At 35.8% G+C, this 17,645-nt stretch overlaps 1 protein-coding gene across 1 annotated transcript; it reads right to left on the bottom strand.

The window, feature by feature from the left end:
• Window positions 1-4,123: 4,123 nt before the first annotated feature.
• On the bottom strand, window positions 4,124-13,176 carry LOC113495690 (YY1-associated factor 2). The gene is made up of 3 exons (XM_026874563.1): window positions 12,854-13,176; window positions 6,308-6,477; window positions 4,124-5,431 (listed from the first exon to the last, which is right to left on the bottom strand). Exons 1-3 carry the CDS (start codon window positions 12,987-12,989, stop codon window positions 5,327-5,329), a joined length of 411 nt encoding a protein of 136 aa, XP_026730364.1. The 5' UTR covers window positions 12,990-13,176; the 3' UTR covers window positions 4,124-5,326.
• Between the last annotated feature and the right edge of the window lie 4,469 nt (window positions 13,177-17,645).

The raw sequence follows: 17,645 nt of genomic DNA, 5'->3' as shown, positions 1-17,645 counted from the left end.
AATTCCAAATAAATAGTGATGTGTTAGAATCGACTTATTACAATCAAAAGTTAGTCGAGCTTACATTTTTTTATTCAATATCAAATTGGCATTAAAAAATATTTAATTTACTATAATTAATCAAATGACATACACGGTGACTGACATGGCTATTTTCAAATGTTAAAAAAAATTAAAGCCAAATGCGGTGCTGGCATTAGATGAAGCACCTTACCATGCAAGAAAAGTCGAGCGCAACCAACTCCAAATTGGATAAATTCTGACATTATGCTAGTAAATTGCATATTAATAAAGCATAGTAAATTTTTGATACATAATAAAATAAAGCATGACTAAATGACCTCGTCGTAGTAAGATGTTTTGAACGAACCTTTTTTGTATAAGTAACAGTTGCGCTTGTCATTTTACTGACTCGAATTAAAAATCGTACTATACATACAAATAGTAAAAGGGCACTTTTTATACACCAATTATTAATAATTAATTTAGTAACGGTCATTTACACATATGTCAAAAACATGAAATTCATTTTAGGTCGTACCGCAGTTGTGTAATTAACAAAACAGTGACTGCACTGATAGCCAAATAGTCACCTACTCACCACGCCAAACCTGCTGCACGTTATGTGTGACACGAGTCGCGGGTTCGATCCCCGCTTAGTACAAGCATTTGGGTGATTAACGGCCTAATCAACGCGAAACAAATTTAAAAGAGGAAACCACACTTATTGTTATTTGATGTTACTCTGATACCAGTTTAAAATTACTATTCCTATACAAACAAAGACTAAGAGATACGACGTTTCTGTCAAATGGTTAGTAAGTATCAATTTATGAATTTATTGCAATTCAATGATTTTGATTACTTTGATTGCGACCAAGGTTGTATAGAGGCTGACCTGAATATGGGTAGCAGACAGATTTTGTATTAACCGACTGTTGCTATTCTAATATAATTCACAATCATAACTTATTTTCCCTGTAAGAAGGTGCACTATGGGAATCGTTTCTAAGTATGTGTTGCTACATCACCTTAGTTAGTTAGCCGTAGTATAGTTTAGATAAAAAACTCTTAAATTGTACATATAACTAACTAATCTTTACTTAAATAAATAAAAAAATACTATATATTTTACAGATTGCCATACACTGACTGCATAGACATGCGACATTTCTACAAGCATTAAAGTCAAAATCATACAAATGTATGGAGCTGACATTTTATATTGATACGTCTCGCGACTCTGTCTTGTCGTACACGTAGAAATATCTTACATACCTGGAGAAGTTGATACCAACTTAATTAAACTTAAAGCTAGAATAAATACTTAAAATACAATGCTTAGAACACAATAAAAGGGACGCTGCTGTATTTTTGGTAACTTATAAAAGTTGTGGTTATGATTAGGTACCGCAGTTTGAGGCCGAAGTATATAGGGCTTATGTATTTCGAGATCGGTACTTATACGTGCGTTTTTAGCTCATAAATCAGGACTCTTGCCGTTGTGAGAGAGAAATGCTACTATTCTCTACATATCTCTTACTCTTTTACGCAACAGTCCCGATGGCTTACTACCGTCAGAATCAACAATTGAGTTGGTATTTGAGTATACCAAACTAGCGCCTATTCGTAAGTGACACGAGTTAACAAACACGACGAAGGATTTAAATCTTTGTGTCGCCAGGAGTTTCACAAACATTCAAGTCAGATACACAAACACACCCAGACTCAGGACAAGCATTCGCGGATAACACAAACGCTTATCCCAAATGAACCCCACGACATGTATAGCGTTTGGCGTGGTGATCTTTGCACTCGGCTATCCGTGCAGTCAAAGAGAACCCTACTCAATCGACTGCTAAGAACGTTGACGACTGTAGTATTTTAGGACTGAATCGAGAACAAAATCAAAACCGAACGTCATCAGTTTCGAGAACAAACTTGCTGGGCCCCAAATCCACTTTTTACAATTGCTGTACGTGGCGGAACACTCACTGTCAATACAATGAATTCAAATTCAGAATTATAGTGTTGGCAAAATGTTTAAGAGAACACGAATTGAGTAAAATATAATCAAATTTTCATTCATTTATCAGCAATTGTAAAAAGCGAAAATTGGGCCCTGGTTTGCACAAACACTGATACTACATTTATTTTAGTAGCAATTACCCTCCAAAAATCCTACTTCTACTTAGCCTAGCTATGAATTGCCCGGAAAAGATCCTTTTACCATTTTACCTATTATCCAGCTCTCGAAATATTTAAGCCATTTAAAGGAGCCACAATGTTTGCACGTGATGTAGCGATGTCGAGCTGTACCAAACTGTCTAGTTTCAAATACATTTAAATCCACCAAGTTCAAACTGGAATCTAGGTTTTGGTCTGTCTCTGTTCTAGATATATTAGAACTTAAAGTTCTGTAAGATTATGTGATGTTTTAATATCTTAAGTATGTTATCTAGTATGAAAGTAAAGAAGGCCTTGTTTAGCCCGAGAAGTATAATATGATAGAAAAATATCCCTTGTATTCTTGTACTCGCTTTGTCAATAGCCCATAGATTTTGCTTGGTGCGTTCGGCTTATAGATTTTGTTCCATCTACACTATGATTTCCATTATTTAGAAACCTAAGTCGCAAGCAAAAAACAAGTGTACACAAACACATCTTTAACGTCCCAAATTAATAATGCCAAACAATTTCCTCAGTTACTTACTTCTCTCCTCAATGGTCATTCTTTCTCGATTACTAGTGCATGTAGATACTACGAACTCTAATTGCATTACTGGTGGCCCAGTGTGGAAGCGAGACAGCAGATACTGCGTATAGCGGCATCTCGCTTTCACATCGTACATACGTAACGTTCGATAATATTGGTATTACTGCCATTACATAAAACACTGCACCGATAAGGATAAAATCGATTACTCATTATTAAAAAATACTGGATTAAAAAAGTTCTAGAAACGGCGATTCGTAAGCTGTTGATTTTAATCGCAAGCATTCTAGACTTCTAATTTTATTACAAGTTAAGCATTACCGCACAACGGTATTACGCACCTTGCAGATGAAAAATCACAGCAACAAGATACAAAGGTAATTACACAACGATAGCTGTCAAATTCATATAAAGTTGTTGCGGAACAAAATACAAAGTATCATTTTGACAGTAATATTTGTTTACAGCTTGCTCTGACTTTGCTTTTCCAAGATACGCATTACCACCGATTGGAATCCCTTAACAATTTTAATTCAATGTTTTACCTATTTAGCTAAATATCTAAATTTCTAGACCTTTCTATAACATCTAATTCGAAAGTATAAAAATATGTTCCCATCTCTCAAAATTTGCCAAATTATTTGTGCGTATCGTATTCTGCAACGCAAAATACTTACCTAAGGTCAGATTTCTACTTATGGACAAATGATTTAACATTTTGCGGTTACCTATAAAGGAAGTAAAATTTGATTTGAATCGATATTTATTACAGTGATTAAATTATCGATTTATATAATAACTCAATGCGTCGGATATTATTGATCATTCGATACAAATTGTTGCATTGCATCGAATTTCTTGAATCTATATAAATACTGTTCAATTTTATCGATCTTTTTATTTTCTTTAAGTCTTCCTTTCAAGCCATTTTTATATTACAAATTTTGGAATCCTTTCTTTTAAATTCATAGACCGCCTCTTGAACCCGGTTTCTCGGTCGCTGGTCTACAAAAAACTGTTAAATCGTTTTTCAATTCTCATGTCCAGGACTCTGATTGACAGAAATCGCAGTCGAAATGAGCTAATTTGAAAATAGATTTAAAAGACCAGCCTTTCAGAAACCGTCAAGATAAAAAGTAGATTTAATTTAATTTTAAATTTTATAAATAGCAATAAAAGTAAAGTTGCATTATAATTGAAAGCAACTAAACTTACAGTAATACATTACGTCAGAGTAGTCCAAATAGACTTGATTTATATCGACGTGACGTATTTTGAAGTTTTGGAACTATCATCATTGTAATGGAAGAAGGAACAGTACTATCAGAAGCTTTTGAACCAATACTGATCCCTTGCAAGTGACAAATTTCACAAGGGATCTTGGCAATCAAAAAAACTCAAATGGAATTTTTGAGAAGAAAGATTTTTGATAAGTCTCTTGCCTACGATATTTCAATACATTTTATACTGGAGCTGTTGTTTTTTAAGGAAGATACTATGTACAGTAAATTACGCCCTGTTTCTTCCGTAATGGCAATATGTCTGCTCTAAAGACTCGTGGTACAGGCATAGGGCTTCAAAAATTAGCGCCATTTCTTCTACACAATGGAAATGAAACAGTTCAAAAACTTCATAATACAACCGTCGATGAAATATACGAAAATAACATTTACCATCATCAATTTTATTTACAATTCAATCGTTTGGCAGTGACCAGCTGGTCTCCCGTAATATACATTCTCCAATCCATTAATTACACTTAAAAAAACTACATCTAAAATAAGTTATTTCTTTTCCAAATTTAATGGCATAAGTAAAGCTTAGTTACGATACTGAAAAGCGATACAGCCTATCTATAATTACATTGATATTTGATCACTTTTCCTAAGCACTTCCCGTAACGATTGCAACTTAATAATAATACATACAAAATATTTGTCAGACGATATATGCGGGCATTCTGTCGCTATGAATAGTTTAACAAAAATACACGAATTAAATTACTATAATATACAGACATATTTATCTAAGGCTTAAGAAGATATTCATAAATATTTCGAAGGAGTAACGCGGTTTTATACGTTCCGAGATTCGGAAGGCAATGCCGACAATTCGGCTGTGAATTTTTCTAAACTCTTTTGTAAAATACTGCAATATCTTTTAGCTTGGCGATAAGTCATTCATTTTAAGGTGTCACAAAGAGTCTGATGAATATCTTAACCACTTCCCTATCCCATAAGCCATGTATGAACATTTCTATTGTTTAACTATTGTGTCTATTGGAAGGACATCGAAGTGGTTGAGGCTAATTTAGACAAGGCAATATCGTGCCAGTTGAAATACATAGCGGGGTAGCGAAGCTCTATGTAATGCAACTAGTACAATATTTCCTGCTCCTTCTTAATTAATCTTAAGCATGCGTTAGCCGGAATGTCAGCACTGCTAACCGAAATCGGAACACATACAACGTTCACCATTTTAAAATCTGTAAAAACAAAACACTAACGCTACATTCTTAGTCCCAAAGTCCATTTACAATACCGTTGCTTACGGCCCAACACGACCCAGCAAGACCCAGCATGGTCTGGCAAGGCTCAGCATGGCCGAAGATCAGGGTCTCGCATCGTTCGAGGACTCGACGTCACTCGAACTGCTGGACACGGATTTCTTCGGCTTATACTCGGTTATAACAACAGTCACACCGCTCACCGTTACCTGATGACAATATGTTGCTGCGGATCATTCAATTTACAACACAACACACAACTAATCTGTGACGAGAATAAGAAATAACGGTATCGAATGGTTAATGTAAAAAGTGGTACGTTAGCCCATCATGTGTTGAAGTTTTTCATTGCAAAATTCTAATCAATTTTAAATCGAATCGGAATTTCGTTTGAGGAAACTGTCTAGCTGTCTAGACGAGTAGTGAACCACTTTTTTTTGAAGTCGAAAAAAACAGTGCGGAAGGAAACTGATTCACTTGTCGCGAAATGCCGCTCTATACATGTAATAGGAGTCTCGTTTTCAGAACCGCATACTTTAAGAATTAGTCTCCCGAAGGGGAATCAGTACTATAGACCTAGAAACTATTTGGTCTGCAAACTTATATGTAAAATCGGTATACTACGTAGTATTTTGATATAAAAATATAAGCGGCATAGGTATTCGCGACGTCGCGATGACTCACCTATAAAATATATCACCCTATGAAATACCGACGTTAAAAACGTTTTTATTACAAACCGTAAAATAAATCCAGCCGTGTTCGCATTTAATACTTTATTTCACTACTTGCTTTAAAATCTTATATACATATCCAAAAACCTGGTCAAGCGTGAGTTGGACTCACGACTAAGGCTACATACAAATATAAGGGCACTGAAAAACTATCACTTCAGAGCAGATCACTATCGAAATATGTTATAAAAACGGGGAGAAATTGTGCGCAAGAGAAATTGGAGAAAAGCAATTAATCCGGGCTTAAAAATCCCAACTTACATCTTCTTAACCACAAGGAAAAAGACGCGGGCTAAAGCTAGTGTTTGTATGAAAAGACAGTCCAATACGGCTATTAATGATTGTAGTTACCTCTCTCGTCTGCGCAGAACTGCGGTCGACATTGCTGAGTCGTGGTGGATGCCTCCTCTTCTTAAGCGAGTTGGCGGATCTGGGCCTTTTCTGTGAGCTGGTGGGCGCGGTGCCGGCCGCCTGGGCCGCCACCAGCGCCGGGTTGATTCGAGGCTTGCGGGTCGATGTACCTTTGAGAAAAGTTTAATTTCAGCTGTCGATTTAGGGGTATATTTCAAGCCGTTTTAGTCGGTATTGAGAATTATAATCGACTTAGGAAATTCATACTAGGAAAAAAGGACTAACGAAACTTTTATACGATAAATCCATTGGGATGTTTTTCCAATTTCTTTTTCAGAGAATTACCAAAATTTCGTGGAATGTGTTTTCAAGACTGAATAATGATTTGAAAAGAAATCAATAGTTATACAATTTTATACATAATCAAACTAAAAAGGTATCACTAAATTGAAACAGAAGAGATCGCACATTAAAGCAATAACCTATATGAGAAACACAATCATCACTTGTTCATAATAAATATTGTTAAAATCATTGATTAAACGGTAGAACAAATAGATTTACTGCCGCTAAAGAAAGCTATTCAGCGACTCACTATACGCACTCAGTAACCTTTGAATCTGCAGCACTAGGTTTCGACCCCTTGAAAATGTTTTAATAGCTATCTTTACCTTTCAATGATATATCAACTGTTATTAGGCCTCAGTTTTTTAAGGTATCGGAAGGAATACACAACGCATTACAATATAATTTATTATCATGTATCAGAATGAAATTCCTATTCGACATGTCAATTTAATTCTATACATATCACTTTAAATTCAATCAACTTCAACGCACAGATAAATTTAAATAGTCTACAGACTTGTATCGACAAAAAACTCTATCTAAGAGCTAAGCTTAATTGAGCTAACCCTCAATAATTATCAACAAAAAGCTGAAACCGTACTCATCTTAACGAAGCAACATTCTAAACCATCGTAGCGTAATTCTCGTCTGAAAATAGCTGGGGGTACTATATCAAAGCGTTATAGCGAGATTGTGGGGAAATGTAGGGCTATACGGGGCTATGTGGGGTATGAACGGGGCTTGTAGCCCGCGGGGTAAGTCGTACTCCATGCGTCCCTAGCCGCCAGACGGTTAACTTTGGGAACTCGATGCGAATTCACTTGGAATTTGGTGATGTAACATTTTGGTTAGTAGATCGGAGAAAATGTGTGTTCTAGTCTAATACTTATCTATCTGAATACGTTTATGACTAAAAATATTATAATTATGTCTGATTTAGTAACAAAGAGGACTATTTGACAAGGCTTTTTTCCAAAGTTGTACCTATTAACGCTGTGTTGTGAACAGATGAATACAAAAACACAAAAATCTTTTAAAATTTCTATAGATTTTTTAAAAATCTTTATTGCACTAAAATGGTCAAAAACATTTTTAATTAAACCGCCAATTAATACTACAATACTAATTGTAATCAATCGAACAAACATGTCATTGCGATATTTGTAGCCATCATAAAAATGACAATTCTCCGTTCACAATTGGTTTATATATTTACAACCAATCTAAAAGCTAAATTAGACAATTATGTTTATATCGTGCAAGTTTCGATTCATAACCGGCGATGTTATCACTTTTAAAACCTGAACTACGCGGCTCCGCAATGCAATACAACTCACACGATAGTTCTCGCATCGCATAAAAGAGGTTTGAGTTCCAAAAAATCCGAAAGTTCGAGAATTCACAGTAATACACGAACGGACTGTGTCTGAGAGATTCTGTAGTCGGAAGAAACAAAGACGTAAGAGAACAGATTTACTAGTACTTAACGACGTAAATCGGGATTTAGTGCATAGTAGTCCGGCGCCAGACGAACTTTATAGCGAGATCTGGACCGATATTTTATATGATAAAGATATTGCTTTGTCGTTAGATCGAGATGATAGTGGGTTAAGGACGTGAGTACCTATTGCGCGTCAATTATGGTTGACCTTTTTTGTACGATGTTTGAGTTCAGAGAAAAATGGCCACGAATTGGGGTTTTTTTGGGTAATAAAGGGCTATTTTACAGAGTAGTTTGGACACGAATAGAGCTTAATAAAACGGACGATTTTACGGCAATGTCGCGTCAGTTTGCTCGTCAGAATTGGATATCTGTGTGGGAGAAATCCTAATGATACCAAAGGGAACAACACAATTTTGCACCAATCTTTAAAAAGTTAGGCGACGAATAACATCCCAAAAGCTTTAAGCGGGCACGAAAATGAGTAAGGCTAAAGAATAATCTAATAACGCTTTTAGGTCTGCTGAAATTTCTAGAAACGTTTCTCAATAACTACTCATATTTTAGACCAGGTAGAAAAGGTAGGCTTAATTCTAGTTAACTGTCTGTTTTTTTTCCTTAACCGCAAATAAATAGCAGAGCTTAGGTCAGTAAAACCATGCCTTAAAACTCCGGAAAGAGATAAATACTTGCGTGATTCATGCAGCAAAACGTATAAAACCTATTTACTTTTTGTGTACATACAAGGATGCCTATCGACGGATCTTAGTATAAGATAAGAGAAAAGGAAGTAGGCAGAATCAGCAAATATTTCCGAATCGTGTCAGCGTGTCGTCAGTCTGTTAACGTGAGCAGCAGAAAATAATGTTACAAAATATATAACTGATCATATCGCGATAAAATATTATGCAACGAAACGGAAATGCCTGAATAACATATTTTTAATATCGTTTCTAAGCACGGAAGCGTACAACATTCTTGACGAAACTTCTAAAAAACGTTAGGTTATACACTTTTTATCAACAACTAATCAAAATGTAAAATGTTACTCGAAATTGAAAACATTGTCAACTCTTTCCACTGTTACATATTCAAAAATATATTGTTTTATTCAAATAAAGCTATTAGAGAGCGCTTCTTGAACAACAGTCACTTTAGGCATAACCCCGATTTGCTCACCCTTCACCGCTTCCAAAACGATGTGTGAAGAATCGGCGGCGCTACAAACTTCACAACCAAACCCTTCTCTAAAACTATATTTTTAAGGGACAGTGAAAACTAAACATGTTTGCGGTCACTATTCACTTCACTACATAAGTATGTACAGCAGGATGACAAAACCGTTAGATCTTATTACCCGATCGTCACTGCGAATTGGAACTAGCCGCTCGTAACGAACATTTGAGTGACCTAGATAGGTAATTGTTTCACGTTGCATATTCAACTTGTAAGTAGGCCAGGCAGCGAAGGTCCCGCGGCGAAGTCTGCTCAAGCACTTCTAAGGATAATTTGTAGGTAGGTACTATCACAGAATCGATACAAAGCTTTATACTCTAAACTTTAAACAGCTGAACCTAATAGCATTCCTTGATTTTCAGGGTCTATTTTGGTTTTTGAATATGACTAAGCCGATTTCGGCGTGTGGAGTGTTTCAATAAAAACATGTATAAATAGCTGTTGTAAAGCTAGTAGTGTATTTAATTATCTACGGAATTCTTCTTTTGTCTTTTAATTGTCATATCTTCTCTAACGTTCAGAGAACCAGTAGTTTATGCGATTTTGATTATCAGGGATAAGCAGAACGATCTAAGCACGAACAATAAGATCTACCTGCCTCAAAGCTGTACTTTCAAGACCACGTAACTGGCACCAAACAACACAGGATGTTGGATAGCTTGACGTTCAATCCCATTCATAATAAAGCCTCAACTTTTTTTGTTGCCCATCTGCTCTGTGTAGTAGGTACCTATATATTGTAAGTACGTTCAGAATAAAGGGAACAGACTCGTTCAATACATGCTCGTGACGTCAACGGCAATGCAACGCACATTTTATGTAGCCATCATTTGTGACTGTCCTATATCAATAAAAGTAAAATTTCGTATCGCTATTAAATTGTGACATAACCATGGTAGTAGGTGTCTTAGTTATTTTTAATGGATGCAGAAAATGAGAATGATCTATGTGTATGGGTCATTGTTTTTGTAGTGTTTTATATTTATATACTTTCTTATTTCGACTCGTCTCCAAAACATAAAACCGGGTCTAACAAATCCAACTACGATAAAATGATCTTATACGAGAGGGAAGAATGCGGGCGAAACCGCGGGTTCATCTAGTCGTAAATAATCCTTAAACGTGCGGTCGAACGAACAGAAGGGATGGCAGCAAAGGATAAAAAATTAAGGGCAAAGTACTGAAATGCAAGTACCTCAATGCTAAATTATTAATCTAAAAGCGAGTGTGTTTAGAATACGCAAATTTAAACGTTATATTAAAGTGGTTTGGGTTGAAAATCGTTTAAATATTGAATTTTACAGGCTGTTGGAGTTACGAACGGGGGTGGTCTCTCTGATGATTGATTTCATGCGTGCCATCTGTCGAAGCAGGTTCATTGAAATCTGCTATAGCTGTAGTTTGTCACGCAGGACAGGTTCGCTAATAGATTTTTTTATTTATTAAATGTTGCTGTGGTCCCGCTTAAATCCCTACTTAATATTATAAATGCGAAAGAACTTTGTCTGACTGCCTGTCTGTTACGCTTTCACGTCTAAACCACTGAACTGATTTTAATGAGCTTTGGTACAGAGATAGAATTGACCTTGAGAAAGAATATAGGATAATTATTATCCCGGACTTTGGAAGACTTCTCATGGAAATGCGATATAACGGACCTCGACCCGGGCGAACCCGCGAGCAAAAAGAATTCATATTTAGTTGGGTGCCGCGTCAGCTCATGTTATAGGACTCCGATAGGATCCGAAACTAGTAAGGCTTTCCTAATAAATATTCTTAAGTAAAAAGTCAGCAAAATAGCTCGTTTAATTCTTTACTGGCTTTCTACACATACATAAATTTTCTCAGCGAAAGTATCCCAGCAGGGAGTAAAATATTTCCATTGTTTTTCGAAAATTGTAGGGCTTTGCAAATTGCTGGACGAAGGCTTCCGTTCCCCTGGACACGATTGAGACCGGGAGAACACAATTCGTACATTACGAGGTATTGTTCTGCCCCGGGGTAACTGCGGAGCGGGCGCTACTTAAAGTCGACAAGCTCCATAGAATATGGGGTGAGTACTAACGGTAGTTTAAAACTAGGCATTTTAGAAATTTAAATAAGATATACCTTTAGTAAAAAAAAGATTGACGATCAATAATCTTTTTTTAAGTGTTTTATTCTGGAGATTAGAAAGGATTTGGCCTGCATTGCGTGTGAGACAAAAAGGGCTAGAAAGAAACAGATCAATGCTGCTCATGAGGGCAAGATTTAACTGCTACGAAGAATTTAATATATTAATAGCCCAATACATATCAAAACCTAGTCTAGAATTGGAATGTAGAAGTTAATTAACAAGACAAAATCATTACCTGTGTAAAAATACCTACAAGGCCTTCGCCAGCTAGTACTTAAATAGGTATGATAATATTAATGGACACCACAACGGTAAATATAACCCAAGCCAATTAAATACATACGTTACAACTCCACTAATGAGGTAAACAGAGAAGTTTCCTTATAAATTCTTTATTTTATCTATGGTTCAAGTCTACTCAACAATTCTCTACGACCACATACACGTACACCATAAACAATGTAAACATGTGAGATAAACGAACTACTTACCTATATCTGTCCTTCAAAGTATAGGGTGTTAACGTCACGTAAAGGTCAACGAACATAACCCGACCGAATAGTATTGCAACTGAAGCACTTGCGTAACTCGTGCACGGAATTGTTTATTCAATTCAGCTGGGTTATACGCTAGGCGAGCATGAGTGTTCTGTTTTTAAAAGTCGGGAATGCACGGAGATTTGTTTACATTAAAATTGTTAGTCAAAGACATGATAAATGTTTTGTTTATTATTTATCCGTAGATAAAAGAGATTTTTCATACAAGTAGTTTATATACCTACAAGGTATGTAACGAGAGTAACGACTCATTAGTACTAACGATCATGAGTTCTGTATAATCAGGTGCAAGATTGTATACGTGTTGTTATTATAAACAATAGTCATTGATTATTAAGATAGAAAAATCATCTTGATATTAGCGTGACACCTGCATCATCATCATTATTATCATTACAGAGGCTTATTCAATTTAACTTTTAATTTGCTATACTCGTCGTATTAGTTCTAAAACGCTTCTCTTTATACATTCACTCTAATTGCCAACTTATTAGATAAATTACCTAGTTCTTGAACATGTTACGCTCGTATTGATTTTAGTTTTAGCGTAGCCAAAACATTGGCAAGGACGCGAGCTCGTAAAAATGCTAATCAATAGTCAACGAAACTAAGCATTTACTTTTTAGGTTATGTTGCTATATCGGCTATGTACAACCAAATAATACAGAGATTATGTAGATTTGTATACACGTAACTACATCATACGGACAAAAGCACTATAATTACACTCATATGTAATTTATTAGAATCTACGTGGCCATGTATGTATGTAAAATCTTTAGGTCATTCACATTTAGGTTTAACCACACAAAGGATTGTATGCTGGGGCTAATATATGACTGGGTTACCTTTTCTAACATCGCACATCGAACATTTGAAGGCTTCCGCATTGTTTCTGTACGTACAAACGCTGCAATCCCAATAATTTTCTTCGAGCACTTTAGACGGCCTCTTGGCTCTCCTAATGGCATTTTTCTTGTCCATTTTAACGCACACTTACGTCTAAATATAATTAGCACACTGCAATCATGATACTTTATATCTTAAACAAAAGTTTTTAAAGCACAATCGCAAAATAAATCGTCTGAGAATCATTATTTTTATTTACTTGTGCACAGAAATGTACACTTCTTTACGCCATGACAGATCGTCAATGCCGCGTCGGTAAAGCAGAGCACGAGCGCCACTTTCCCTCGGACTGTTTTAACTACAAAATAGTTAATATTTGTACAAATAGATGGCGCTGGCACAGACTGTTATATTTTAGCCAAATGATAAAAGTTTGCGTCAGATGATTGTTGTCAGAATACATTCTTGTAAACTTTGTTGAAGCATTGTAAGTAAAACAAACTAACTAAACAAACTTATGTTAGAAAATAAATACACACAAAGTTCCTTCTTTGTTTGTTTTTATTTAGAAAGCACGCAAATGTCCACTTGTTTAAATTTTTGATGATTTATTTACATTCTTAGGCAAAAGAAATCATTTAGGTAAGTGCTTATTTTTTTATAAATTTCGAATTAAGTTAGCCGAAGCCATAGGTCGCCGGCCGGAGTGGTTCGTCTGCTGTACTAAAATTTTGTCTTAAGAAATACACAAAATAATTAGGAAGTGGAGACAGTTCGCCACAAATCCTTCACATACAAACACCAACTATAATGGAACGTCATAGAGTTGAAATTCCTGTGTGTTGTACTAAATGAATAGTTTTGAAGGTACTACAAAAACATACTTTTATAAAGGTCGGTGGGATTCTAAGAAATGTGAACCTTTTTTTAGGCTGAGCTATGTGAAATTCTCTACCTGAGACAGTCAAGGTTTCAGAACATTTCGCTTTTGTGTAACGATTTTGATGTTACGCTCAAGGTTGTCTGTTTTATTCAGATTTTAGGAAGCGTCTTATCGCTAACTTTGCTAGGAAAATTATAAAAATAAAATATTTGTCAACTCATAATACTTGTGGAGTTCCTTTCCAGTTCTTCTCCATACGCAAAGACAGTTTAACCGTGCACCTATAAAAACTTAAATGATTTTTTTTATATGCACATCAAAATTAACCAAAGGCCTACTCATGTTGCAATTTTGGCATTAATTTTAAATTCCTTTTGAAACCCCGTCTGCCCTTTCATACATATAGCAAAACGGAGGAACCTCTTTTTTTTTGGTTTTGTTTAAAGCTGCCATGTGAAATTTTTGGTCATCATCACATCTCCATCAATCCGCCATGGCTTTTCTGTCCAATCATAAAATGATTGAATTAGTCAAATTCGACATTGACTGCTTCCATTTCACCAGAACATTAATTCATAATTTAATACATAAGTTTATCTATGATCTTCGCACGATAATTTTCAATATACATGTCAGTCGCAACCTGATCTTCAACATGCTTACATACTGATAATGCTGTACGACAGCACCAAGGGTATATTTAACAGTATTCTTCTAATAATCCTGTTTGCAAGATAACGTGTGGTGAGTTTACCGTTAAGCCCATGGGAACATGGTACGTGGGTATAGCCTTTAGATTCTGGTGTTTATAGCTTGGTGAATTCTATTAGAGCCTGTACTATGACATTTTTGGACAAGATTGTTGTCGTCGTGCTAGAGAGATGGTACTACGCGTGTTGTAATGCCCCATCTCGCTTTAATAACGGCATTCCTGATTAAAGTTGGAACATGGACTTAGGCATTAGGTACTTATACTGTGTGAGTGGGTGTCATTTGAATTTAGTTTTAGGCTAGGCCAAGAGCATGTTGATTGAGTTACTCCCACAGCGTTGAAATACCAAAACTGCTTTTTATTGAATAGGTGAGAACTCAAAGAAAATTTAATTTTCATTTGTCGAGACCAAAATTTTCGTAAGATAGAAAAATAGTAACCTTAGAGTTAGTCTGTTTCTTTAAATAGGAACTCTGTACTTTACCTCTGTCTCTACTTTTATAGTAGGCTTATTGCATGGCGCATTCTCTAGCAGTCAACCATAGAGTGATGCAGGAATAACTATATCACAGTCTAATGTTGATCTACCTATCAATATGGACAAACGATGTATGTATCTATAGGTATGTATGTACAATATAACAGCTGATTTACGTAGCTATCGGTAGCGTTTTTGAGTCATGCGGACCGCTCAGACGCCCATACATTTTGTCGTCGGCGGTGACGGCTAGCCTGCGGCCGGTCGGTGTGATTCTAAACTATCTAACTATTAAATCTTATATTATTTCTAGAGTAGTGTCTAGATGTCGTTAGTCCGACATATCTACAAGTTGTCCTGTGTTTAAAAAAGGCAGCCTTTTAATCTGTTTAAAAGGCTACTTTTAAAATAAGGGGAAAGTTTTTAGCCAGAGACTTCCCCTAATTAAAAAGAAAGGTCTTTCCCAAAAGTCTGTGGAACTCCATAAAACACAACATTTCTTTCACGGAATTCTAATTTTAAAGAGTTAATCAAATTGTACAGTCAGCAGCAAGAGTCCATCAATTCTGACAATTGTACAAGACAATACAGCAACTTAGTATTGAAGCTATTAAATTGACGGCTCGGATAGCTGAATGTCTCCACGCCAAACCCAAGTTGTCGTGTCGCTAGTTCGATTCTCGGGACAAGCATTTTTGTTATCTCCGAATGCTTGTCTTGAGGCTGGGTTTTTGGAATACAAGCTCTAAATTCCTTAGTGCTGGAGTCGTTCTTCAACGACAAATAAAAATTAACATTTTAACTACAAGAAACTAAACGAGTTCTGTTTTAATGTAATCAAGATTGCATTGCCACTACTTGCGCCAATTCATGCAGAGGCTCGCTTTGGAACTACGTTCGATCGACAGCTAAAGACGCTGATAACAACCATTACTCAATCGTCAATTAGTTTGATAATACAATTTCAGGGACCGATTCCAGAACCGAATCAAAATGAAATTAACGTCAAAAAACAGTTCCAAACCAGATTCAGGAATAAACCTCCTGTTTATAAGTCTGACATCGTTCATCCACTTTCGTTGCTGATCGTACTTACAACACGAAGTGTCTTCGCCGAAAAGGAGTTAAAAACACTGTCACGCAAGTATAGTTTTTAGCCATAATTACACAAATAAAGAGTATTAGTGTTAATGAGATACAAATCAACAAAAACTTTACTCGCATGAGTGCCTTCACTGATAACCACTTCTTGTAGCAGAATAGGAACCGATGTGGAAGCGAGATGGCAATACATTGTGACTAGCGGTGTCCTGCTTCCATAGCGGCAATAGTTCTCTAGAAGCTCATAGTAAGTGTTTAAGTATTTACTTAAATATTTTTTCAGGTCATTGATTCGAATTGGACTTAGTAAACTTATCAGTTATGTAGACTTTTTAAATACTGACACAGAATTATATAAACGTTTATTTTGTCTACTAATTCTAACTTTTTATTCGAATGTTATGATGACTATTATCCAGGCAAAATGTTTAAAGTTATCCTTCCTATTTAACAAAACATGCAAAATTGGTCATAACCTGGATAGAGTCACAAGGATTTAAATTCCCTTTGTTTTCTTTTTAAAAAGGCCCACGGTAGGTAATTTAATTCTTGTGAAGTTTCAAATCACCTAAACTAAGACACCAAGACTCAGAACAAGCATTCGGGGATCACACAAATACTTCTTGTCCTACGCGGGATCGATCAAGACACACGTCGCGCGCTGTGGGCTTGGCGTAGTGACCACAACCACTCGGCTACCCGAGCAGTTTAATCTAATGTCTATTATAGGCTCTTTATCTTTCCCACATGCAATATAATTTCGCGTAAACAAATTGTAATCGAAAGAAAATATATTTTTAAAATCCTTTTTCTATAGAAACCAAAACTTTCCAAAGGTCAGCGAAGAAAGCTTGTTACGTACGTATCCTCTATGCGTACCTCTGAGTTATGACTCAAATGTCGTCAATGTGTTGGGGAATATTTCGAGGGTTCAACTTTTTCAAGTGATTGACGTCAATTGACTATTTCGGTATGAACTTGTACGGCTTGTATGCCCACGGCAAATTATTTTTATTTAAAGTCGGAAGATTGGGAAATAGCTATCAGGGCAATGATTTATTTCGGAAGAAACCTTTGTAATTCACTTGTGAAATTTCTATTAACGAAAACATTTTTTTGGATTTTTCTTGGCTTCGATTCGTTTCCTTGGTGTAATTGAATGATTAAGTGTTTTCAATATGCTTTTATGTCGACTATTTCATGAGACTTTTTGCAAAGCCTTATTGTAAAGGTACTTATTTTGTTAGAAACACATGTTTGTGTACCCTGTCATATTAATGTTGCACTTTTAAATAGGAAGTGAAGACTTGCCCTTTGGCCGACATTTGGTCCAATATACCTATAGAAAAGTCCCTAATTTAATCCTATCACTCTAAAAGGGTTGCATCCTATTATCTAAGTGCATGGGTCCCATTACAACATTCATGTATATCATATATCTAATGGATATTCAAAATGGATTTATTAGAGCCTGGTCTTGTGAGTTTTGTAATTGGCTTGTATCAAATCCATTTTATCAAGACATTAAAAACTTCCATTTACAATTACCAACAGTTATTCAGGTTTCGGGTGTAAAAATCTAATAATGAAAATAGCTCATTTTTTCACCGCGTTACC

This window comes from Trichoplusia ni, chromosome 7 (genome assembly GCF_003590095.1).
Source record: "Trichoplusia ni isolate ovarian cell line Hi5 chromosome 7, tn1, whole genome shotgun sequence".
NCBI classification, from domain to species: domain Eukaryota; kingdom Metazoa; phylum Arthropoda; class Insecta; order Lepidoptera; family Noctuidae; genus Trichoplusia; species Trichoplusia ni.
The sequence above is the reverse complement of the archived record's forward strand: the minus strand, read 5'-3'. Positions and strand labels throughout refer to the sequence as shown.

Excerpts from the sequence above, each read along its gene's own strand:
- LOC113495690 (XM_026874563.1), bottom strand. The coding sequence starts at position 12,989 with ATGGACAAGAAAAATGCCATTAGGAGAGCCAAGAGGCCGTCTAAAGTG. Across the intron at positions 6,478-12,853 it reads GATGTGCGATGTTAGAAAAG|GTACATCGACCCGCAAGCCT; the intron begins GTAACCCAGTCA and ends CTTTTCTCAAAG. Across the intron at positions 5,432-6,307 it reads GTTCTGCGCAGACGAGAGAG|GTAACGGTGAGCGGTGTGAC; the intron begins GTAACTACAATC and ends TATTGTCATCAG.